The 26377-nt window shown below is 41.9% G+C and overlaps 1 protein-coding gene across 1 annotated transcript in view; it reads right to left on the bottom strand.

Moving 5' to 3' along the window:
- RYR2 (ryanodine receptor 2) overlaps positions 1-26377 on the bottom strand; it is a 2714825-nt gene that overhangs the window by 4649 nt on the left and 2683799 nt on the right. Inside the window, exons 99-102 of the mRNA XM_069234403.1 lie at positions 25018-25174; positions 10906-10970; positions 7038-7138; positions 4667-4718 (exon numbers count right to left, since the gene is read on the bottom strand). Of these exons, the coding sequence (XP_069090504.1) occupies positions 4667-4718; positions 7038-7138; positions 10906-10970; positions 25018-25174 (375 nt within the window). The remainder of the gene's footprint in view (positions 1-4666; positions 4719-7037; positions 7139-10905; positions 10971-25017; positions 25175-26377) is intronic.

Raw genomic sequence — 26377 nt, 5'->3', positions numbered from 1 at the left:
CAAGGGAAACGGGCTGCAAAGAGAAAAAAAAAATGCTTTATTTAAAAGCAGTCACGGACATGGTGGTCTGCTGTCTCCAGCAGGCCACCATCCCCGTGAGTGCCTAGACTCGCTATGGGGTCGCAAACTGCGACCCACCTCATAAATATTTAAGAGGTGGGTCTTTGCGACCCCATAGCGAGTCGCAGAAGGTGTCTGAGACACCTTTCTGCATACCAATCTGAGAGTTGCAAATTGCGAGTCGGAAGGACTCGCAATTTGCAACTCGCAAATTGGTTTCTAGCTACATCTGGCCCATATTTCTTTATGAGTAATCCTGACTCAACTTTGCAAGCTTGACCCGAACACAAAAATTATAGTAATATTGAGATGTTGTGTTGAACAATTCAACAAAACAAAAATTGTAGCCAAAGTAATGTAAAACTCAGTGGCCAGCATTAAGTTAAACTACAAAGAGAATAATTTGATGAGACAAATGTTCCAGAAATGAAGAACAATAGAAAATGCATTCATATGTGCAAAAATAAACCAAGTAACAATTGAAACTAAGAGAAAAATCGAAAAGTAATAAATCAAACAAAATAAAATATAACACAACATAAAATATCTACGTGACTTCTAGGGGTCTGACTGTGACCTAGGCATGCAATTAAGCAACCTTTGAGTGCACTGAATTAAAATGGAGTGAGAGCTAGTCCAGCTCATATTCTTCACATGCAGTTAGACTAAATTATGGAGTAAATATATGTCAAGCGGGGGGAAGCTGTAGCTAGGGATATCTAACTACAGCTCCATTTGTCATGTTATTAAGATACGTATGCAGCAGCATGTATGCATGCATGTGTTGTATAGCCATTTTAGTGATGCATCTTAGCATGGTATTTTAGCAACTAGGCCTGCGGCTTGAGCCTTTTACTCCAGTTACATTTTATTCTGCTTTATTTTTATTATTTCAGAATAAACCACAATTGTGGTGTTTTTTTAATTTCTTTATCAAATTGTTCTTTCGCCTAGGAAAGCATTGTTTTTCCTAGCAAGCCATTCTTTTCATTTTGTGCTTTCCTCAAGGCTGCAGCGAGATAGAGTTACTGACACAAGTGGTCTCCAGTGTTCACAGAAACACACAATCATCCTTATGTGTGGACATTTTCCGAGGAACATCAGCTGTTTTATTATAAAAACACTTTTCTGTCCTATGCACGTTAGAGGGAGATTCCAGCAAGTTTACCACAACTGCAAGCTGATTGACTTTGCTAGAGCTGCTTGCTGAGATCACTGGTACCCTGGCACACATGGGAATTGTGTATCTATAGACAACAGGCTTCCTTGCTCAGGTATGGAGGATGATGTCTTCCCAGGAGGGAATGCTGAAGGGTGGATTGGGACATATCCTGCTGTGCTCTAACATAGCGTAGGTAGGATTTGCATATAGTGTATATAATGATAGTATGGTGGGACTTTTCCTGTGTTTCACTTTCCTTGTCACCATTTTGCTTCTAGTTTGTTTCATCATTCTCAATATTTCATTTCATGCCATTTTATCTAAGATGCAGCTGATTCATTAAATATCATTGAACTATTTTCTGCCTCTGTTTGTCTTTGCGTGTATGAAACTAATGTAACTGAGAGAAAAGAATGAGATCTGATACACCACGATTTCCCTGAGAAGTCATCTTGTCATGCGCCCGTTTGTTACAAATCATCCCTGCTCTTGGGCAGAGATGAGGCGCTGTTAGCTGACCGAAAACGGATTAGGCTGACAGTTGTCACATGTTGTGAGATTGGACTCAGTTTCCCACAATTCAGGTGATGCTGCTGCCCGAACTCAGCACCCTCATTAAGATAATGAGAGCCCATGCGACACATGCTTGGCACGGAAGAAGTCTGGTCATGAACTTTATGGATTCATAGGAGTGCACCAAATCAGGCATGAGAACAGACTCCTGCCTCCTGCATCACCAACAGTCACCCTGCAAAACTCCTGTAGTGCTGAGAGTGGCAGCTCCATTGTCCTCTTTGAATCAAACTGCACCCTTCACTTACTGCCCTGGACGGGAGTAGGTGGTAAGAAGCAAAATGTTTACAACAGCCCAACGTTAGGCACAGTCTTCCTGAAGGTTCATAAGTTGTGTGGTATCATTTTTGGAGTTTGCAAGCATGCTTCATTCTTAGCCTTCTACAAATTGGTGCCAATGTGTTGGAGAGTTCTACAACCAGTTGCACTAATGGCAGACCCAGAGCCTTGTGGGCCTAATACCATTAAGAAATGTGTTCTCCCACCGTCTAGATTTGTATATAAAAAGCACCCATTAACAGGGATGAAGTCGGCCCATCAAGCCCGTGGGCCCAGCGCCACTGCACCTGTTGATCTATTGACAGCAATGCTCCTGCCACTCAGTATAAACTGAAGCAGATTTAGGGGCCATTATACGGCTAAATGATATCCTGAATGGCTATGACATTCTATCAAAGTGTAGAACAACTATTAGAAAGTTTTAAGTAGGTGTACAGTGTTGGGCAATGTTTAATGACATTCGCAATAGAGGGAACAACCACCAACATTCAGAATTTGACACCAGACAGAAGTAAAAGTAAGTAGCACAAGCAAGTAGGACCATAAGTTGTGTGTCTGAGCACAAATACATATTGTATAACCTACTGGAGGTCCCCAGTAGGTAGCTATAGTTAGGACCATGTCACCAAAGAAAAAGTGTTTTTGACTTGCCTATATCTTTGGCACCGTTTGATGAATCTTCACAAAATTTTCCCCAAAAAAGTGTGCAATGATTCTTGTGGCACATGGAAATTTCGGGATGATCTGTCAAGCAGGCACTGAGATAAAGGGGGGGTCATAAAACATGAGTTTTTCATGTTAATTCCCATAGGAGTTTTGAACATGCCTCCAGCCGGAAACCGCTGGACGGAATTACACCAAATTTGGCAGAGAGGTAGGTTTTGGTACATAGATTACATCATTGGATATTTGGTGTGAATCTGTTTAATACTTTTTGAGATATTAAAGGGGAAATACATTTGCATTTCTAGGGATGCGGATCCATTGTGACGTTTTTGCGATTATAGTGGCGAATTCATGAATGCGCATGCCAGCAGGAATGCTCTGATTGGATGGCCGCAACCTTACCAAAAAGTTGCGGATGCCATTTTAGGTTTCGGGACACGGTCCTCAGGGCTAAATAACAAAATGAAAAGTGGCATTAGGGGTCAGGGTGGAGGTAAACTGACCCCAGGCTGTGATATAGGGGACTTTAAGGGTAAAAATATGTCCTTAGAAATAATTTTTTCCACCATGCATGTTATTCAAAAATACGCTGTGATGCTCAGCATGGCCCCCCATGTAATGTTGTGATGAATTTGTGAATATCAGAGACAATTACAAAAAAATTCACAGACTCATTCATACACTAATTCATTCAGTCATGGTTACACTCAGACACTCATGCAGGTACTGATAGAGCCACCCATGCACTCACACACCCACTAACAGACCAACTCATACCCTTATGCACTCACTCACAGACCCACTCAAAAACTGATGCACCCACTCACGGACCCACTCAGACTCTGATGCGCCCACTCACATACCCTCTCAGACACTGTTGCACTCACTCACAGACCCATATTTATGAAAACCTATGCACACGTCTTCTAGTGTAACAAATGATTCATATGAAATCCAGTCCCAATATAGTTCTCAATAATTTTCTTTATTCCTTTTCATGTATATCACTTCAGCCAAAGCTATCACGTGTTTCATCTAGGGTGTGTTGCCCCAAGCCTTCCTCAGGGCTTGTATGGGCTGTAAACAATATATGACATATGTTCGTTAAGTATAATGTGCAACAAATTATCAAAAAATTACAGTTTAAAATTTCAAATTTCGGTTTATCACAAAACCAATCAGTCCCTCATGCACTCACTCTTACACCCACAGACATTCTCACACCCAGAGAGACCCTATCACACCTATTCTCACCCCCAGAGAGACATACCCTTTGGCCGTGTATCAAGATTCGCTAAATAAATACAAAAGTTACAGGGACGTTAAAGTTAGGCAGTAGAATTTTAAAAAACATAGAAATTCACTTAAAAATCAAAGGTTACAAGGACGTTATAGTTTGGTTTTGGATTTACTTGTACAAAACCTTAGAAATTCAGGAGATATAGTTAGAGTTATTTCACTTAACTATAACTCACGGTATAAGGTAACTATACCTCATGCCCTCACCATGCACTGCTAGTTACCTCAGATATTACAGCATTCACAACAACTTTTATAACATCAATAAAATATCAATGAACCGGTTAACTATTGAAGAAGAAACTGTGCATGGCGGGAACGTAAGTTATGGTTACCTTAGGCCGTGAGTTATAGTTACTTGAAATAACTCTAACTATAACTGCTGAATTTCTAAGGTTTTGCATGAGTAAATTCAGAACCTAACTATAATGTCCCTGTAACCTTTGTTTTTTAAGTGAATATATACACACACACACATACACACACACACATATATATATATATATATATATATACTGCTCCATACTGCAGCTTTCTTCCTCCAGCGATATCTATATATATATATATATATTGTCAACCGTTATATACTGTTAATCTCATTTACAAATGTATCAAAAGGTTGCTCACCTGTCCTGTATGCTCTGTTTCATCTTTGTTTATAAGATACATGAAGAAGAACCTAAAATGACAGAAGCTTGTCAGAAGCAATACCAGTTATAGTGTCTACTAAACAATATAAACTACACCTCTAAAATCTTACTTATTTGTGTAGTACACAAACTGACTTCATAAAACATTCCTATAGGCACAATTAAATAGGCAGAAAAAATAACATGAGATTAACTCTATGCAGAGCAATCACTGCAGTAGCCTCAACTGTATAATGTAACCATACCTTTTTAATGGATTAAGGGAATGATGCTTATCAGCAAATTCAACAGACATAAGAGATGTCCTTCTTCAAGAGCATTTGGACTAATTGAGCATCTAATTTAGGAGCTACTGGTTGTATGACTGTTCCATGATTTAGTGCTACTGGGATTGTGAAAGGAACTTGCACTTTAGATGTGGTGTTTGTGAACTGCTTGTCGCTTACCAAGGCGCTGTGAAAAGTGTATTAGCCTGCTACAGGAGCAAATCACGAAACACTCAAACAAACAAGGCATATTTCAAATCAGTAAGTGGCTTTATGCAGCTGCTGGCAATTACAAGGCGGTGAAGCAGATGTTTTTATTGAGGGCAGATTGCGGGTCTGTGTCTGGTGTTTCAGGCATGTGAGGACCCACATCTGGGCGTACTTAAAGGACCTTGGTCAATATTTCAGTGGAACCATGCTGCACTAGACTGATGAGCCCCAATCAGGGTGAAACTGGTCTTGGAGTGCTTGTGTTCTGGTTCACGGAAACTCTAGGCTGGCAGTTCAGGCCGGTCTGTTCCTACTGAAGCAAGGTCATGACTGATATGCATATAGCTGGGCCCAAACTGTGATGAATGGTGCGCACAATAATGATGGACTAGAATCCAGCCAGAGTACATACAGTGGCAGAAATTAATTCAAGCATTCCATTGATCACTTTTTTGCATAAAACTGTGTGATGCCCTACGTTTGACAGGTATGCCCAGACATGAATTGTGTGCTCACTGTGGCCCTAGAACCAAGCTGCACCTGATTGACTAGCCCCAAACTGCCTGAAAATGTCTTGAGTTGCTTGTGTTCTGGTTCAGTGAGGACCTGGCCAGGCAGTTAGGGCGGGTCTGTTTCTATTGGAGGAGGGTCTAGAAATGTTTGCATTTAGCTGGGTGCAAACAGAGTTGCATGGTGTGCAAAATAGCTATAGACTGGAATACAGCCATGAGGAAAATCCACTGGATGAGATTAATTAAAGCATTCAATTAATTTGTTTTTATTTCACTGCAACACCATAAGTGTGATGGGTTTGCTCAAATTGCTTGTCTTCATATTCAGGTAGGCCCTGGCTTCGCAGTTGAGATTTGACTGTTGCTAGCGGAACAGGGTCAAAACTGATATGGGTGGGTCTGAACTAAGATGCATGGTGTTCAAAATACTGACGGAAAGGAATGCAGCACAAAATAAATACCAGCAGATGAGTATATACTTCAATTAAAAATTTCAATGCCGTATTCACATCTATTATCTTTCACGTGGCATTTTTTCGGCAAGAGAGAGCGAGATGAGATATCTTTAACTGTCATTGGTGTATTTATGTATGTAGAGAATTGCGGTAAGATTTTTCATGAAAGTAGCTACACATAATTGAGGGTTACCACAAATAGCATGATTAGTTGTAGTGGAAGGGCCCTAGAAACATGGAATAATTACACATCTAGCAAAATCAACCGAAAACATCAAATATTAAATGTGTATTTAGTCATTGGACTATAGTGATCTACCAGAAAAATTGGACAAAATTAGACATCTGTAACTTAATCCAAATTTCATTCGCAGTCGACTACGTTTTTTCTTAGCATCTTAGTACATTTTCGAAATTCCACAAGCCAGCGAAAGAAACTATTAGAAATCATGCACAAATGGGTAACTAAAATTGTTCTTTAACAGACATGTCAGATGGTGCTTTTACTCGTCTGACTATGCATATGCTACACCTCTGATGGCCAGCAAGGTAGATTTGTTATTTACAACAGCACAAACATCATACCAGTGCAATTTTGTTCAAGGTCGTTTTCAATGCCACATTCCTTCCTAAATTCATTGCATTGCCCATGTTTTCACTCCAACCCCCATCCATAAACCTGAAAGGAAATAGGTTTCCTTTTAGTCATTCTATAGAGCACGTCAGATGGAAAAATGAAACGATAAACGACCATTTTCTCCTTCTAATAGATTTCCTGGAACAAGACTCCTCATACAATGCAACATTTCTATTTTCCTCGGTGCCATTTTATGAGATTGATTTTTTCCTGGCAGAAGATGGAGGATGTCATGGGTGATGGAAGAGTTCACAGCTCGTGTACTTACAGGTAATTGGCTAAGTTGTGCTCCTGCAAAGTGTGTGTTTCAAAGCCATGGGGCACGGTGTCAAAGTAATCATTGCCTATCCCACAGATGAAGCACTTCGTCTAAGAAAAGGGAAAAAGACAGTCACACTGCTGAAATTCTTTGTATGAGCAGTTACATTTTGCCACGTTTAAAATACATAAGGTTTTATATATTGTCTATAATTAATTTGCCAATTACCCGTTGACATTGTCCCAATGTAAAACCACATTCTGCAAATCTATTTAAAAACCTGTGTTTCCAGATCTGAACACACAAGTTATATTTTTTACAATTGTTTTAATAAAATAAAGTTAAAGAGAGTATTTGCTGTTACAAAAACAGGTTTGGTGCATAATAATGCAAGTTTCGTTCATGAAAATACTAAAAACAATTTAGTTTACTCAGTTATTTGATGCATCATGATCTACATTTTCCTCGCTGATTGGAGATTTGCACCACTGAATGGAAATTTGCGGCAACATTTCCAACATCCCCCTTATAATAAAATTGCATCTTTATGGACAGAGTGGTGAAAAAAGCTGTTTTTTGCAGTTTTGTTGGTGCATTCGTTGATAGTATATTGGTCGGCGGAAATGTGTTTGTACTCATAGACAAAAATGTTGATGTATAATTACAGCCACCAGTGTAAAGTTATGTAATCTGACCAACCTCTACTTATTTATTGCAAAGTTCAGGAAAAGCTTTTGAGTAATTTGTAACATCCAGAAACAAAAATATTCACTTCTATATTTCTACTGTTTGCTTCAATTTCATTAATTGCCTAGCTTACATATCTGTGATGTTAGTGGTGCCAACAGATATACCATGAATATGCACTGGTGGTTAAATTTCAATCCCTGTGCAAACAAGTTTGTGTAGAGATTGGAATTCTAAATTGTGTTGAATTATCAACATTGCTAGGGGAATACTGCAGAGGTGTGACTTTTGTGAAGATTTTGACAGGTCAAACCAGCTAAGGTTTATGGAGGAGAGACCTGGAAATAAACACATGGGGAAATTTGTGTGTTAATTAATGGCTCTGCATGCCTTGCCTTATTTCTAAGTGAAAATATTGGAATGCATACATTTACCCAAATGGTAAATACCTTACCTCAGGAGTCATGGTATTTATCAGTTGAGGGGAACATCTTATTTTCTGGTTCTCTCACAATCTGGGTTATAACATTTTTTTAGCTCATGGCCTAATGGCTGGTTTGCATAGTGTAAGGAAATATTTCAAGATTGTTGGGTCTCACTCAGGAGTTCACTGTAAGAACGTCTGATAAACATCAGCTGAAGTCTTTTCTGCCTTTCTCTGAATTCTCCTGTTCATTTAGAGGACAGGAAGGCTACGTTCCTGATGGCAAAGTGACGCTCAGCTTAATCACTGAAAACCCCATGTGTGCAAGTCAAGGTTTGGCCATGATGGTGATTGACAAACCACCCAAGCCAGTCACCATTTTAGCAGTGCTTCCTCTGCAACATACTTCATTGTAAAGCATGGCAGGCCATCTCTTTCATGTTGGAAGAAAACATCTAGCATGTCAAGGACTCTTTTCATGTGCTCTTAGGGGCAGCATAAAAAGGAAGGAGTCACAAAGGAGTCATAGGAAGATGGTAGCGAAGGGTGGAGTCGTGAGCGACACAGAGACATAGATGTAGGAGTCAATTGACATTGAGACATGGGGCCAGAGTAATGGGATAGTGATTGCTGAAGGGAGAGGCCAGGGAGGCAGTGGGCCTGAGAATAGAATGGCAGTCTTAGGTGTGGAGAGTCAAGCCGGCAATGTAACAGTAACCAAAATGTTTTTGTTACACAGCTCCTGAGTTGCAGTTGGGATGCGCCAGAGTTGAACAAACAGCCAAAATCAGACAGTCCACAGCAGATATGTGGAGGTGTTGCCCTTGGTACATTAGTAGTTTAATGGGCTATCTAGTAAACCTTAAAACAGTTCTAGGGTTGGAGACATTTCAGTACAATTCCAAAGTGGTAGAATGTGTTCTTTGCATGTAATGTCTATCTTACCTTTTAAACAACATCAGTCCTACTAACCCCATGAGCCTGCATCAGAGTGTGGTGACAATGAAACAACATGATTTCTGGTGGAAATAGTAAATCCTGATATAGGCAGTCTTCCTGTAGCCTCATAAATATTTTGGAAGATGCAGCTCAGTTCGGCACATTGCAGACTTGGTACTTCCTCCAGAAAGTAGAGGGTTTACATTAACACTCAAGCCTAAATGTGGTCATTTGAACCATCAGTGACTATTAAGCGTGATTCTCAAAACAAGTGCGAACCTACAAAACCACAAGTAAACAAAATATTTAGTCTGCAAGAAACAAAATCCAATTCATAAATAAAAGATGGTGGGTTTTTCTTCTCAATTGGGATTTGTTTATCTGGAAATAACGCTCGGGTAGAATTATTGCGTGAAAACAAAACTAGTTTAAGGGTAAATATATGGTCACTCTTGGGTTGGTACATCTGCATACGCTTCTACAATCTACTAATGTCCAGAACTGTTCCTGTTTAATGACAATTTTAAAGTAGATTCTGACCCTAAACCCGCTTGAAAATGTACTATCATGCCAGGCGTAAATGCGGATTTCGGGTGGCAATAGGGGATTGACATTCTTGAAACCCAATGATTTTAATTGGGTGTAGATTAAGGTATTTTTCCACTGGTTAAGTATTTTCCCACTGCAGAGAAAATGGAAAAAAACATATACATGGAGATGCAATTCTGTGCTACATTTCCACCTACTTACATGCACACCCCTACATTTCTGTGTGAAGATTTATTTACACATTTTAGTATTCCTGGTTGTCTGTGGCCCACGTAGATAATCTAGGAGCATACTTTCTGAATACGTATAAATTATACATTTGCTCCAAACTTAGAAATAACCTTATTGGAGTAGATGTCTGTTTTTTCCCCGAAGATTCAAATCCAGAGTTCACTCATACATTGTTTTCATCTGAAGTATTCGAGAAAAAATCGAACATTTTATGTCTCTTAAAACGTCACACCATAGCCTTTCTCTTTTCTACTGCTGAAGACGGAAGTGGGTTTCTAGAAGCATTCAGTGTAACAAGATATTTGCTTCATATCCACAAAGGATCCATAAAGAGCCTGGAATAAACATCAGGGTCTTTAGGTGCATTTTTTCAGCTGGGTGGATGTTCAAGAGCGTTGACAGGAAGGAGGCATGAAAAAACAGGCTTTTTTCTTATTCCGGATGGGATTATTGCTGGAAGACAGTGCAGAAGTTGTCAAGGTTTACCTTTCCAGACATTTTGCACTGCCCTTACTGATTCATGCATACAGAGCAAGGTGAGGTAAAAAGGGAGAAAAAACACCCAATAATTTAACGAAAGCCTGTAGCCATCAAAGAAAGATGTTTTGACACTTGACCTGCTGTGGTTCTCTATAACGCATATGGAACTCTCGTGAAAACAGATTTGTGTACAATGTCAAGTGATCTATACTTCTCAATGTTGTTTCACCTCTCCCCACTCTCATGTTGATTTGCTTTTTTACTTGTTTCATATAAAAATAAATCAAACTTTTTTTCTATATTTATTTCTCTTTAACATAGGGCAGGTATTCAGATCTTATCAAATTGCATATACGCCAACTTTCAAAAAGGAAATATAAATTATATTAATAGGACGACAATACTTTTCTCCTCTTTATAATACATCTAATGTTTAGCGGTCTGCGAACAATCAATTAGAGTCAGACAGTGTTTCACATCAAGGTAATTCATATAGCATATCATAATTTATTGATTACTTTATTGTCAGCATTACCAAAAAAGGAAATAGGTAACGTCCTTTCTTACCTCCATGTCTTCTTTAACTTGCTCTTGCTGGTCCCTCAACTCTCCAAAAGCATCAATAATTAAACCTAACGTGCGATAAATATCGAAATTAACCTTCAAAAAAACAATGACTTCATCAACTAAATACTTTCAGTGATATCCATGAAACATATGAGGGCAGATTTACAAGAAAGTGGTGCATTGGTTGTAATGAGCCACTTTTCTTGGGGTCCCCTACCGCCATTTAGCAACACCATGGTTGTGCTGTATTTATAATACGGCGCACCATGGTGGTCATAAGCACAATAGCGTCAAAATTCTCGAAGCTATTTTGGTGCTTTGCTGCAATAGCATAAAAAATTTGGCACAAAAAAAAAGCACAGGGAGGCCCATTGGTTACTATGGGTATGTCATTTTAACACCTGCCTTTGGCAGGTTTAAAAAATGATGGAAAAAATGGCGCAGTGAAATCTTGCAATTTTCACTGCTCCATTTTTTCCGGCCTCCCTGCGTCGGAACACCCCCTGACGCAGGCATAATGTGGTGCAAGGGGTCGCAAAGTGGTGCAATGCAAGTGTTGCCGCACTTTGTAAATCTGGCATGGAGAAAGGGCCACCTTAGCGTAAAAAATTACACTAGAGTAATGCAAGGTGCCTCAAGGGACTTGTAAATATGCCCCTGGACTGTTGAGATAGATCACATGCGTAGAGGTCAATTATCTTATAGAGATTTGGCTATAGTAGGTATACTTGGAGATAGGCAGTGGCACCTTGTCCTTTTGACCAAGCCTACATATTCATTTGATTTGACAGCAACAAACACAGTGTGGTTGAACACTAGACTAATAAAGCTGAACTTATTTTTTGCCCAATGAGCAGTTTTCCCCTATGCAGACATATACCATAAATATATTGAACGGAGCAGATTCAGCAAGCATTTTCCACCTTTAGGCCGCTGTACAGACTGGACTATGCAAATCCACGTTGTTTTATCACAGTGCCAGGCAAATATTAGGATCACAAATAGTTACTGATCAGTGCTGTTTGCCAACATAAAGATTTTCTATCTCTCTCTCTCTCCCTCTCTCTCTCTCTATATATATATATATGTGAGAGAACAGGGCTGTTTGCAGAGGCCCCCTAACTTTTTGCCCCCATTTTCCACTTTTTGCTGGTGTTTTCCTGACTCTGATGGTGCTCTGGGTACTGCTAACCAGTCCCAGGGCCTGTGCTCTGTGTAAAATCAGTATGCAAATTAGGCTAATTATAATTGGCTAAGTCAACCTACCTATAAGTCCCTAGTATATGGTAGGGCATGGAGGTTTAGGGACCCCCAGCATAGGTAGTGCACCCATATGTGCACTGCTGAGGTGCCCAGTGTCATTTTAAAGGCAGGCCTGCCTTGCTGGCTGCTTTTAAATTAAAGTTACATGCAAATATGACTTAAACGTAGTTCCAAATTCTTAAACTACTTTATTTGTACATATAAGTCACCCCTAAGGTGTGCCCTATGTGCCCCCCGGGATGGGTGCCATGTAACTATAAGCAGGGATCTTAAAAAAATCGTTTTATAAGCCCTGGTGAGGTAAAACAGCCAAATTCGTTTTTCCCTCATTGTAGTGAATGGCCTCCATAGGCTAGAATGGGGAGATTTTGTTTTAATTTTAAAAGTCCCCTTAAGTAACAGATACCAGAAGTTTGGCATCAAATTAATTGTTACAATAAGTCCCACAACTTCCAGTTGTTGGATTTAATATAACTTGTTCAGGTAAAGAGTTTTAAACTTTACCTGAAAAGTTGCCAACTTCAGCCCTGCAGTGTCTTTGCTGCTGTGCTCTGATTGGCCAGCCACTGGCAGCCTGCCCAGGCTGCCTTGATGAGGAGTGAAGTGGCCTGGCTCCACAAAAAGAGATGTGTCTGTGGGAGGAGATCTCCCCTCTGCAGGTGGTGAGGCAGGAAGGGGGAGGGCTGCCAAACTGGTCTTCAAAGGCAGAGAAGGACATTTGGAGCAACCCAGCAACACCCCCACATCCTGCAAAACTAGACAATTAGGTGCCCCCTTGATTAGATTAGGAGAGGGCAGGAGAGGGGTGTGTTTAGGATTTGTAGCCACACCAGTGGGTGGGCTCAGCCAGATGTAACCTCCAAAAATCAGATTCAGCCATGATGGATTTTTAGAGAATGTTGCTTCCTGGGATTGATTTTTGCCACACTTCCCAGGAAGTGGTCATCACAGGGGGAAGGACCCTGCACCTGATTGGAGAACCAGGACCCCCCTGTTTCTCACCCAGGGGCAGGGATAAAATTGGCAGACCTGCACCCACACCTCAGTTCCCTACCAGATGCCTATCAGATTCCAACAAGGAAGAACTACAGGAGAAGAAGGACTGCCCTGCTGGATCCCTGACCTTCACCTGGACACTGCACTCTGGAGGACTGCATCAGCTGCACACTTAGGCTTCACCACTAACAGGACTTTACCTGTCTTCTACTGCTTCAAGAAGGGACTCCCTGTTTGCTACAGGTACAAACGAGCTGCCCAGAGTCCCCTGCATCAAGTCCAGCAAGCAGAGCCCAGCTGACCAGCATCCAGTGGCCATTTGAGGATTCTGACCAGGTGCATTCTGGGAATTGTAGTCTCAACTCCCAAGGAGGAACTCAGAGCTTCTGGAACCTTGGATCAAGTTGTGGACACTTCAAGGACTCAGAAAGGACCTCTGGAAGAAGATCCAGAAGTTTGGAGACGTTTGGAGCAACTCCATAAGTTGAAGAGGTGCATTGTGGGAGTTGTCGTCCCAGACCCCAAGAGGCACACCAGAGCCTCTGAACCCTTGGCTGGTGCTGTGGACCACTTTCCAGAATCAAACACTCCTGAAAGTAAGTGTGACAGTGTTACCTCGTGGGTGGCCTGAACTCTGGACTTTGTTCCTTTCCAGTTGGGACCTTTTTTAACCCTTTGAGCGCTAGTTGTTCTATGCGCTAGAAAGCTCCGGTTCCCCTTATCCAATTTTATTCGTTTTGGTGTCATTTTAAAGATAAAAATATAATACATTTTTATAAATTGATATTGGATTTTTAAACTGTTTCCTGTGTTTTATTTAATTACTGTTTTGTGAATGCTTTACACTTTGTCTGCTAAGTTAAGCCTTGTTGCTCGTTGCCAAGCTACCAAGGGTTGAGCTAGGTTTAATTTACTGAGACCTGAGTGGACCTAAGTGGAGGTTAGTGGCCTGTTGCTAAGTGTAGGTACTTACCTGCCCTTACCAATAACCCATTTTCTAACAATATACATGTATGGTATTTTTCTTGTTGTATTTTATATTTTTACAGCGTTCTTTCACCTTGGGCCATTTATATACAGAAGACCAGGTAATAAATAAAACATTGAAACAATAATGTGTTAAGCAAGATTATTAGCCACTCAATTAGTTTTTAGTTGTTTCCTTTAGTATAGGTGGAAGCAGTATGTTTACTGTCACGAAAGGACATGTGAACATAGAATTTGAGGTCTGGTGTACTATGTTAGTAAGTCTCTATAGTGAGACTTAACGAATATATGGATGTATTTTGGGCCTGTTTGAATGTTATATTTTGGTGTCTCTCTCTTTCTCTTTCCACCCCACTCTAAATAGAGACCTAGTGTTCATATTAAGGCATTAGGCTTCTTATTCCCATTGGGACAGTCATAGCTCCCCAGCCACTCCACGACCTTCCTGCCTGCCGCTGACAGCTCCCCCTCCAATCCTGATTGCAACAGCTCTGCCCGCATTCTTAAGCCTGATTGCGACAGTTCCACCTGCATTCTTGAGCCTGATTGCGACAGCTCCATCTGCATCCTGAACCCTGATTGTGACAACTCAGCCCGCGTTCCTGAGCCTGACTGTAACAGCTCCGCCTGCATCCTTGAGCCTTATTGTGCCAGCTGTGCTCGCATTCTTGAGTCTGACTGAATCTGATGCCGCCCCGCCGATGCCTCCTTTGCGCCACCGCTGCTCCCACCCTCCTGGCTTCCTGCCTTCCCCCTGACCCCTCCACCTCCCAGAACATATAATGGAGGCTGCAGCATGGGCGCGCAGCAGATGTGTGCAGTGGGCGTGCGGCTGGCATGCCACAGGCGCGCCAAAGGGAAGCCTGTCTGCGGCTATCCGAGACTATACATCACCTAGCTCCAGGACCCCTGGTCTTCCCACCCCCATCACTACACCACAAAGGAGCTTCAGGCCCTGAACGTCGGACACCCCAGGACCCCTGGTCTTCCCACCCCCATCACTACACCACAAAGGAGCTTCAGGCCCTGAACGTCGGACACCCCATCAACAGCTGCTTCATGGCATCCCGACACTCAACCAAAGTACTCTTCACCTGCCTACACTGCCGTTTCTCCTGCAACACATGTCCACCTGCACACACTAACACCTGTATTGCACCCACATAGAAGATTACGAACAACCAAGCACCACTCCAGTGCATCCTACTAAATGCCCACTCCTCATGCAAACACACCACAGAAATCTGGGACATCAACACCACCCATGACCCAGACACCGCCTTCATCACTGAAACATGGCTAACATCCTCCTCAAACCCCAACATCGCCACAGTCACCCTTGCCGGCTACAATATGATACTCCAAGAATGCACCAACAAACATGGCGGGGGCATAGGCATCATCGCCAGGTTAACCATCCAATGCACCATCACTGACCCAATGCACCCATCCTCATTGTCCCTCTCGCCATCGACTCCCTCTACTACATTATACTCAGTGATCTCAATTTCCACTTTAAGGACCCTAACCAAACCCACTCCACTTCCCTAAAAGAGAACCTCAGCTGCATTGGCCTCCAAACCCACGCACAAAGTCAGACAAACACTGGACGCCATCTTCACTTCTAGCAACAGAATCAATTTCACCCATGTGACTGAACTCACCTGGACTGACCACATCATTGTCCACTTTACCATCTCCAGTTCCTAGCTGGCCGCCTCCAAGCATCTCAGCATCCCCCTCCGAAGCTGGGACAAGTCAACCGAGACCCTATGGACACAGGCCCTACGCACCACACAACCCGAGGCCACGGCAGACCTTGACTTCAACCAGGCTGTCCAAAACTTCACCACCTGGATCACCAAATCCTCCAACAGAGTCGCCCCACTGAAACCAACAAGAAAAACAACACCTCCAAGCCAGCGAGATGGTACAATCAGAAATTCTAAATTCAACTGCCACCAACTCAAGAAACAATGGTGCATTACCAAGAACCCTTCCGACAGAGCCGCCTACAAGGCAGCCCTCAACAACTATCACCACCACATCAAGGCAACAAAAAGAGCAGCAATCACTGCCTGCATTGACACTGCAGCCAACCATACGAAAGAACTCTTTAGAATAATCAAGGAATTCTCTAACCCGATAGCCACAGAAACCACCATCCAACCATCCCAGGAACTCTGCAACACCATCTCAGACTACTTCTACAGCAAGATAAGACCATATAAAACAATTTCGACCCTCAGGCCTCTATCCTAGACAACATTTCTCAAGCAGCGAACACCAGCCACACAATAACCCCCTGGTCACCATTTACCACACAGAACACCAAATCCATCATGTAATCCGTCCACTTCATGGCACTCACGACCCCTGCCCTCACCAGCTTTTCAACCTGGACCTCTCCACAGTGGTCGATACAGTCAACCACCACACTCTCCTCAACAGACTCCACAACATAGGCATTCAACAAAACGCACTCAAGTGGGTGGCCTCTTTCATCTCAGGCTGCACGCAAAGCATCCGACTGCCTCCCTTCACTTTTACACCCACTTCTACACCCAAGAACAACACCTGTGGCATACCCAAACAATGCTCCCTCAGACCAACCCTGTTCAACATCTACATGACCCCCTCACAGACATTGGCAGATCCTACAGATTCAATATAGTCTCCTATGCGGATGACACTCAACTAACCCTCTCACTCACTGAAGAGCCCCACAATGACAAAGCCAACTTCCACAACGTCCTGATCAACATAGCAACATGGATGAAAAACAGCTGTCTCAAACTAAACAACAATAAAACGTAGGTCCTGATCTTTGGGAGGAACAACTCTGTATAGAACTACAGCTGGTGGCCAGCAGAACTCAGACCAACACCCTCTCCATCAGACCACACACAAAACTTCAGCATTATCCTCGACTTTCAAATATCCATGAATCGACAAGTAAACTCAGTCTCCTCCTTCTAACATCCGCCGTATGCTCAGCCGAATGTTTAAACAGATCCCTACCAACACCAGAAAGACAGTCATGCATACCCTGTTCACCAGCCGCCTGACTATGGCAACGTGTTCTCCCAGCTACTTAAAAGACTTCTGAGTCTACCTAATACCACAGCCAGGCTCATCACCAACCTTCCCAAGCACTCAAAAATCACCCCACAACTCAGGAACCACCACTGGCTCCCCATCCAGAAGACACACCTGCATACAAGGCTCTCCACAACCTAGGGCCATCCTCATCAACCATCAACGATCAACTGATCTTCTACGTCTACGCTCTGCTTAAACCTCGCACACACTCTGCATCCATCAGAGCTGCAACAGAGGCTGCTCCTTCTCCTACACAGCAGCCAAGTCCTGGAACAGCCTCCCCCTCAACCTCTGAACAGATTCCTCCCTAGTGGACTTCAGAAGGAAACTCAAGATGTGGCTTTTCGATGGAGACACAGCACCCTCAACTCCCAGACACACTTAGGGGTGATAATGTTGCACTTTACAAATGCTATTATTGTTGGACTGATTGACTGACTGAGTCAATATGAATCCTCTGTCAAAGCCTGTCATCCTAACCACAAGCCAGCTATGTCTCCTACCCCTTGGTGACTTCGTACTTCTCTTTGACCAGATCTTTGCCTCTTTTTGGTTAGGTTTGCACTATAGAAATATATATATATATACATATATATATATACATATACAAAGGGGCTTATTTATGAGAGGCTTGCGCCACCGGAGTGGACCTTTTTCTGATGCTGTGGCAGCGCAAACCTCTCAACCATATCTATGAGGCCACACAAAGTCACTTTGCGTGGCTATGAATAGCCTCATAGTTAAAGAGTAAGACAAGCAGCGCAAGTCACTGCGTTTCCTTACTCTCCACCAGGGAGGTGTTCCATGGGCGCTGCAGTAAGTTTTTCTAGGCAATACCCATGGAGTTTGATGCTGCCTCAGCTTTACTCAATCATGTACACCTGGGAAAGCAATATGTTTCTACTTGTTTTTTCCTCTTTCCTTGTGCATTCTGGAGCACACATAGAAAGAGGAAAACACCTCTCTGCATTGTTTTTGTGCAGGAAGGTGTCCCTTCCCAAACAAAAACAACGCTGGATGCAACATGCATGCATGCATTGGCACTAGGCAGCCAATTGTGCGCCAGCACAGAGGGAAAGGACAAAAATGCTCAATTTTGTACAAGTACAGTGCATTCATGCCCTTTCACAAGACTTGCGGGGCTGCCCTACGCCATTATCTATAAATAAGCCCTGTAACCTCTACTATGATGAAAAGCCAAATGTGATGTGTTGGAAATGGGGTCTCTAGTTGGCAGAGTTATACCCCTTTGTCCACATAGGGACCACAATCCTAGTCAGGGTAAGTCATACACAATTTAAATGATCTTGTGCCTACCCTCTGGTAACTTGGCACTGAGCAGTCAGGCTTAACTTAGAAGGCAATGTGTAAAGTATATAAATATATCATACAATGACACAGCGAAAACACCACACAGGTTTAGGAAAATATAGGATATTTATCTGGTTAAATTAAGGTCAAAACAATCAAGATTCAATAAGCACAAGTTGAGATATCACTTTTTCAAGATTAAAAAGAGTCTTAAATCTTAGAAATCAACAATTGTCTTTTGTTTGTATAAAGTACCTGGTTTTCTTAAAAAATAACACATGCAGAGACCACAGAGGAGGAGATGTGTGGAAAAATTGGGCGTGCATTTGAATTTCCAGCGCAGCACAGACGATGCGTCGTTTCTTTCCACGCTGCAAGGGGTTTTGTGTTGATTTCTGGCATGCAGCCTTGGTTCCTCACTGCGATGCAGGAATCTTTTTGACGCCAAGGGATGACACGTGGAGATCCTGGCTGTGCGGGACAAAGTCACAGGGATTGTGTCAATCCGGTATGGCAATGCGTCGAATTTTCTGTCGCACAGCAGGTGCTGCATCGATTCTTCACTCGGGAAATCAGGTTGGGTTGTTCCGGTTTGGCTATGCGTCGATCCGGTAGAACTGTGTATCGAATTTCTGGCCGCAAGGCAGGTGCTGCGTCGATTCTTCACTCAGAAGTTGGGCGGTGTCGCAAGGCAGTCTGTCAATCATTTCTAACAGGCTGTGTATCGATTTTCGGCGCACAAGGACTTACTTGAAGAGATTAAGGCCCTAATTTTGACAATGGCGGTAAAAACTGCCTAACGGCGCGGTGACGGCCGCCAAAAGACCATTGCCACGGCTACCAGTCGCCCTTGTATTATGACCACAGCCATATTTCCGCCAGAAGGATGGTGGAAATCCAGCCGTGGCCATGCTGGCAGATGGCGGTAAGGCGGCACCAGCAGCGCTACACCAGTAGATGTCCGCAAGCCGTATTATGACTGATAATACAGCCGGGCGGTGTTCCCATGGTGGACACTGCTTTTGGCAGCAGCGCCCCGTCCTGTCTCCTGCCGGAGGACCCCCTGGATCCAAGTAGGTCGGGTCTCCGACAGGGGAGGGGTTGGGGATTTTTGTGTGTGTGTGTATGTTTGTATGGGCGTGGATGCGGCTGAGTGTTGCGTGTTGGATGCCAGTGTGCATGTATGGAGGTGTGAGTGCGTCTATGTTGTGTTTTGTGACTGCGTGTGTGCGTGTATATTTGAAAGTGTGTATGGGTGTGTGTGAGTGGATGTATGCATGCATGGATGTTTGTGGTAAAAGGGTGTGTGTCAAGGGGGTGTGAATGTAGGGGGGTGGGGGGCTTTGGAGAGGCAGGGTGTGGGGGGATAACTGGAGGGGGAGAAGGGTGGACCCCTATTAGTGACAGGGAAGGAATTCCCTATCACTGATAGGGCCTACCATCATGGTTTTCATGGCAGTACGGAAGCCACAAAAACCATGGCAGTAGGCTGGGTCATAATCCCGCAGGCAGAACAGTGACGGCCGCCAGGCTGGAGATGGATATCTCCAGCCTGGCAGCTTTTACCGCCGTGGCGGTCGGAGTGGTACAGTGGGAGGTTGGCGTCAGCCAACCCGCCAATGTCATAATATGGCGGTACGTACCACCAGCCTGTTGGCAGTACTTAGCACCATGTTGCTGCCGACAGCCGGGGTCGTAATGACCCCCTAAGTCTTTTTGGCCTTGAGACTTCATTAAACAGGAGTCAAGCTCAATTCAAGCCCTTGGAAAGTACTTCTCAGCAAAGTCAGAAGGCAGCAGGACAACAGCAGAGCAGCAGTCTTTCACAGCAAAGCAGTCCAGATGAATCCTCTGGGCAGCCAGGTAGTTCTTTTTGACAGGTTGCAGGTTCAGGTCCAGAAGTGCCTGATTTGGTGGGTTCAGAGACCCAGTTTCTATACACAAAAATGCCTTTGAAGTGGGTGAGACTTCAAAAAGTGGTTTTGAAGTGCACAAGGTCCCCTTTCAGTACAGGTCTGTCTGCCAGGGTCCCAGTAGGGGGTTTGGAGGTCCATTGTATGAGGGCAGGCCACTAGCCTTTTAAATGTAGTTGTCAGGTCCTCTACACTCCCAGCCCAGGAAGATCCATTCAGTATGCAGATGAGTGCAGGTGTGACTGAGTATCCTGTGTTTGTCTGGGTGAAATGCACAAGGGAGCTGCTAACCAGACCAGACGTGCATTGGAGACAGGTTGTAAGGCACAGATGGATTTTAAGTGCAGAGAAATGCTCACTTTCTAAAAGTGGCATTTCTAAAATAGTAATATAAAATCCAACCTCACCAATAAGCAGGAATTTATATTACCATTCTGGCCATACTAAATATGACCTGGTTACCCCTTTCTGATCAGAATCTATCACTCAAACAGTATATGAGGGTAGCCCTAATGCTATCCTATGAAAGGACCTGGTCTCACAGTAGAGGAAAACCAATTTAGGAGTTTTCCACTACCAGGACATATAAACCACACACATACATGTCATGCCTTTTGACTACATAGCACCCTGCCCCATGGGTTACCTAGGCCCGACCTTAGGGGTGACTTATATGTAGAAAAAGGGGACTTTAGGTCGAAGTGGCAGTGAAACTGCACACACAGGCCTTGCAAATGGCAGGCCTGAGACATGGTTAAGGAGCTACTTATGTGGGTGGTACAACCAGTGCTGCAGGACCACTAACAGTGTTCAATTTACAGGCCCTGGGCACATGTAGTGCACTTTACTAGGGACTTACAAGTAAATCAGATATGCCAATTGGGTATGAACCAATGTTACCATGTTTGTAGGGAGAGAGTATATGCACTTTATTACTGGTTTCCAGTGGTAAACTGTGCAGAGTCCTAAAACTAGCAAAAACAGTACCAGAAGAGTGGAGGGAGGCAGGCAAAAAGTTGGGGGATGACCACCATGAGGCTGTCAGGTCTAACGTCTTTGGGGTTTTGCTGTTTTTTAGGATGAGGTCCTGCTGCTGCACAAAGTGTAGCATGGCTGCTTTCAGATAACAGGAATACACTAGGAATATGGGATTACTTGCTCTCTGTGATAACTTATTAGAAGGTGTTTCAATTGTTAAATCCTACTAATTTTGTATACATTTTAAATTTTGTGCATAATATGAATTGTGCCTGCACTAGATTACTTTTACTTTCAAAGTAAAACCACTAGGATTGGCACTGATGTTTCAATTGTAATTGTTATGTGTTGCTGGGTTCTGAGTTTCTATGCCACAGCACTTCCCTGAGTCATCCTTGGATTGCTCTGTCTCACTATCCTGAGAGTCACATTCTAAAAGGGGTACATTGGTTGCATTTTTATGGCCAGTTGAATGCTGCCCAATGGACACCAGAGTTAGAAGTCCCCATAAATATAATCAGGGCACAGTAAACTGTGATTTCCCTGGACCAGAGAATAAGAGCACCTAAATTCCAGATCCCCACCTACCAAGATCCACTTCCCATCACTTATTTAGGCACAGAATAGTTGTTCTCCTTGATAGATGAAGGTTACGGTGGCAACCATCGGGTGGACTATAAGCAGAGATTCATTCAGCAGTATGACACACATTAGTTACAAGAGGTGAAAGAATTGTCAGGTTTGTAGTGATTGCAGCCTTGAAATAAAACCTACACTTTTAAGAAACCAAGACTGAGGAACAAATACATACACGTTTCAAAAGCTATACCTCTAAAACAAAACAAAAGGAAAATATTTTATGAGGGGGCCACGTTACTATCATTCATAAATTTGTTTTTAACCTCAACAATGTCTACACATATTTTTGTAACATGGCCTTTTAATTCATTACCCTTAGATAAAAATTACTCTGAAAGACTCCATAATTATTGTGTTATTTTGGAAATGTATTGACTAAGTGAAACTGTTCAAAATCAGCACTAACTTATTAATCAATTAATTTACAATAAAGAAATTCAAACATGCATTTTGGTACAGTTGTATTGTTTCACACACCTTCTGGGGATGAAACAATATGAACTAAATTCCTATGGATCCACTGTCTCCCACAGTAGACAAGGGTCATCTTTAAACTACTTTGAACTTCAAGGGAGAGAGTGATCACACTTTATCAATGAATTAGTGGAATAGAAGTTAGCATATGGTGAAGAATTAACCTGCATTTAAAAGCCTAACAGAGAATGAAATGTGCACGCTTGAATTTTGTGAGCCATGTGCCCACCATTCATATTGTGCGCCACTTTTTAACATAAGAACTTTGCATTTTTTTCAATGAAATTACAGAAATGTGGTAACGTAAAGAATGTTTTATTAAAATGTGTATTAATAATTGAAGTGGTAAACTGGAAATTAATTAATTGTATTTGAATACATGAGTTTCATTGCTATAAATTATACCTGTGCTTAAAAATAAATCTATGCTTAAAAGTAATTCTAACATGTTATGAATAATGTTCGCAATTAAATAATTGGCTTTGCAAATATGAATTGTAAGGTGTGCAATATGTTTCATAATGTATTAGATGTATTAATGTGTATAAAGTCTTCTTTAACTTAATTAGGCATAAAGAAGAAAATTCATTTTGCTGCAGTAGTTGAAAATCAGTGTTTATTCTGTCCCCCCAGCATGAATTATTTTTTTAAGCTGTTAATGTAATGTTGAATGTTCTGTTGTATTGTAGGCAAAAGACATGTTTTAGATGTAATAAAGTAACACTATTTGTTCTAGTTGTCGAACAGAACAAGGAATCTGCGGTTGTCATGTGACATGACAGTTTAGTTTTGTGGGTCGTGAGAAAGGAACTGCTAGTAACAAATGATTGGAAAATGTAATATTTTGGCAGAATTACAAACAGAGTAGAAACAATGGACTATTGCTGAGAAGATTTCTGAAAGTTGCAAACTTGGTGGTGCCATTGCTTACCATTGGATGCCTACATCAACGCTGAGAGAGTGTGCTCTCCTGAAGGACCAATCTAATGGATTTTGGTTATTCTGATTAGTGACAGACTTTGACATTTTGAGTTAGTTTTCCTCCTTCCTGGAAGCTGTCTACTTCCGTTTTAAGTTTGCTGTCATAATCTCTTCTCTGAGTTTCCTGATGAGTTTCCTCATCATAGTCTTATTTGCCTTATTCTGTTACGTGGTTCAGTACTAATAAGGCCAAATAATTCTGAACTCCTGATCTTTCCTATGTGTAGTTTGTGTTCTGCACCATCCTGATGCTGCTATCAACTGACGATGGAAGAAGGTGACCGTTTCCGTGGAATCATTTTGTCTGCTGTCCCATGAGGAGAGGTATACCTAAATGTGTTTTTTTTGCTTAGTCACTTACACCAGCATAGTTTAGAGTTAGTTGCCCTAGTTAGATTTTTTTTCAAATTATTTTTGTCTTCCTTTAATTTTACTTTTGCCCGCATGTCTTAGCCCATTCCCACACATGCAAGTCCCAATTTTTGTAGTGTTAGGAATGTCCCAGCTCTGAAATTAATTGTTAAAACTGTATTTTGATGATTTACTGATGTCACCATCTTCTGCTTTGAATGTTTATAATCCTGTACGTATTGTACTGTTGCTCATTTATATTATTCTTTTGGAGTGTCTAACAGTATTGACGTTCAGTAGGTTGAATCTTTTCAGACGTTTTGGTCAGCCTATGGTTTTCATGTATGTCTATAACTTAGTTTTGCCCACCATTTACGTGAAATTGATTTTGAGAAGCTTTGAAACGTTACTCGATTTGGAGTTTGATTTAGTGTTAAATTGTTATGGTGTCTAGAATTGTTTGTGATATATTGTCATTGATTTGTTGTTGAATGATTCTGACTCCTACACTGTTAGCAGATTCAGTCGACGTCAATAGGTGAGATAAAGTGATGGTGTCTCCCCAAGCAATGGTGGTTGTTGAGCCCAAAACTGGAGAGTAGAATTTTTCCAGGGAAGCTAGCGCTCCAGCAAGTGCTTCAACATATGGACCCAAAATTTCTGCTGTGTGTCCTAAATTCCAGTGACCAAGGACTGTTAGTGATCCCTAAATCTATGATATTTTAGAGAGAATCTGCTAAAATCTCTGTCTAAGCTCAGCGCCGATGAAGTACCCATGACCCTGTGTTAAATTTTTGAGATATCATGTAAGTTATTGAAATTATTTCTATCTGATTGGCTCATGAAGGGCAGTGCCAACTATCAATTTTGCAGGGGGTCCTAAGTCATCAACAGGCGATTATGTTTACAGTGTGTATCCCATAAACATTCAGTACACAAATCAAATTTAAATCAAGTGTTTAATGTTATTGTAATATGGCTTAACAGTGATACATTTTTTGAATGTTCATCATGCTAACATACTTCTTAGCTAAAATAGTTAATGACATCAAGAAAAACATGAATATATTATTAGAATGCTTGAGCAGCATCTGTGCCCGAGTGCCACTATACATACCTTGAATGATGGCTAAAAGAATTACTATTACAAAAAAGAAGAATGTGATGTCAAAGATGATCCGATAAATCTCATATTCATCTCCTGCAGGGTCTACAATTTCATCACCGATCCCTCCTCCGGCACGCACCCCGACATACATATGGAACATATAGCACTGGAATAGAAGGTGAAAGGCAATTTTTTAGAGAAAGTAGTCACCTTCTGCTGATAAAGGCATTTTGATAACAGTCAGGGAGTGAAAGCACTTCCTCAGCATTCATGCAAAATCTTAAAAGTGACACTCTGCTCCAGAGAGGGACACTAGTTAAAGAAGAGGCTGAGCATTAGGGAGTGAAAGCACATCGTCAGCATTCATGCAAAATCTTAAAAGTCACACTCTGCTCTAGAGAGAGAGACACTAGTTAAAGAAGAGGCTGAGCATCTATTTTTAACATCTCTGAAATTGAGGATGTGACTTTGAACGATGTAACACAAGTGTTCTCTCTAAAACAAAACACCAGGTGCCATAGCATGAAGAGCTGCGCTGACTCGGCAGAGCTGAGTAGTTTTTCTGCATTTGAGGTGTCCAAAGTTAATAAATATAATTCCCGAATTTCTTCAACTCAATGAATGAAGCAGTGAGCACGGATTGCCTCTCTTTATTTCTAACTAGTGCTGTCTTAAAGTTCATTCATTAATTCAGAGTATTTACTAGTTACATGAATGAAATTTAGAAACCTCAAAGGCAAAAGAAACCGGTACTCGGCTCGGAACTGACTGCACAACTCTTCATGATATAGTCCCTGGAGCCGTATCATAAACTGCGACTCTGGGTCAGCGTGGACTACCTGTTTCACTGTCAAAAGCTCATTCGTATAACCTGATACTTCTCTAAATTAGAACATGACTTTCATACTTCGCGGGCTCAGAGCCAATTAGCAGGGATTGTCTCTTTCTGTTTCCGAGCTGTGCTGTCTGAAAATAATGCACTAAATTAAAAAACGATCGGGTTAAATCACTGAATAATATACAGTGTAAGTACATAGAAACGGGAGCCTTGGCTCTGTAGTATGCCAGCACAGCTGTGAAGGATAACGGCTCCAAAAGTAAAAGTAAAAAAATGTAGAAGAAATTTTAAGAAATCGAATTTACATTTAACTTACTGGATGTATTGATAACAGAGGTATTCTCAAATCACTCAAAAAAATAGAAAAGTAAATACAGCCTTATATTTAGTGTGTAAACGCAGCAATCCAGCTTTATACACTAAAGGACAGATTAACTAAGATTTTGTATCTGGTGTGCGCCACATTTGTGGTACAGTCCAGACACAAAATCCATGTTAGGATTTATCAAGATTTGAGTGGGATTTATCCCA

Source organism: Pleurodeles waltl, chromosome 5 (genome assembly GCF_031143425.1).
Source record: "Pleurodeles waltl isolate 20211129_DDA chromosome 5, aPleWal1.hap1.20221129, whole genome shotgun sequence".
NCBI classification, from domain to species: domain Eukaryota; kingdom Metazoa; phylum Chordata; class Amphibia; order Caudata; family Salamandridae; genus Pleurodeles; species Pleurodeles waltl.
Note: the sequence above shows the minus strand (reverse complement) of the source record. Positions and strands in the feature narration are given on the sequence as shown.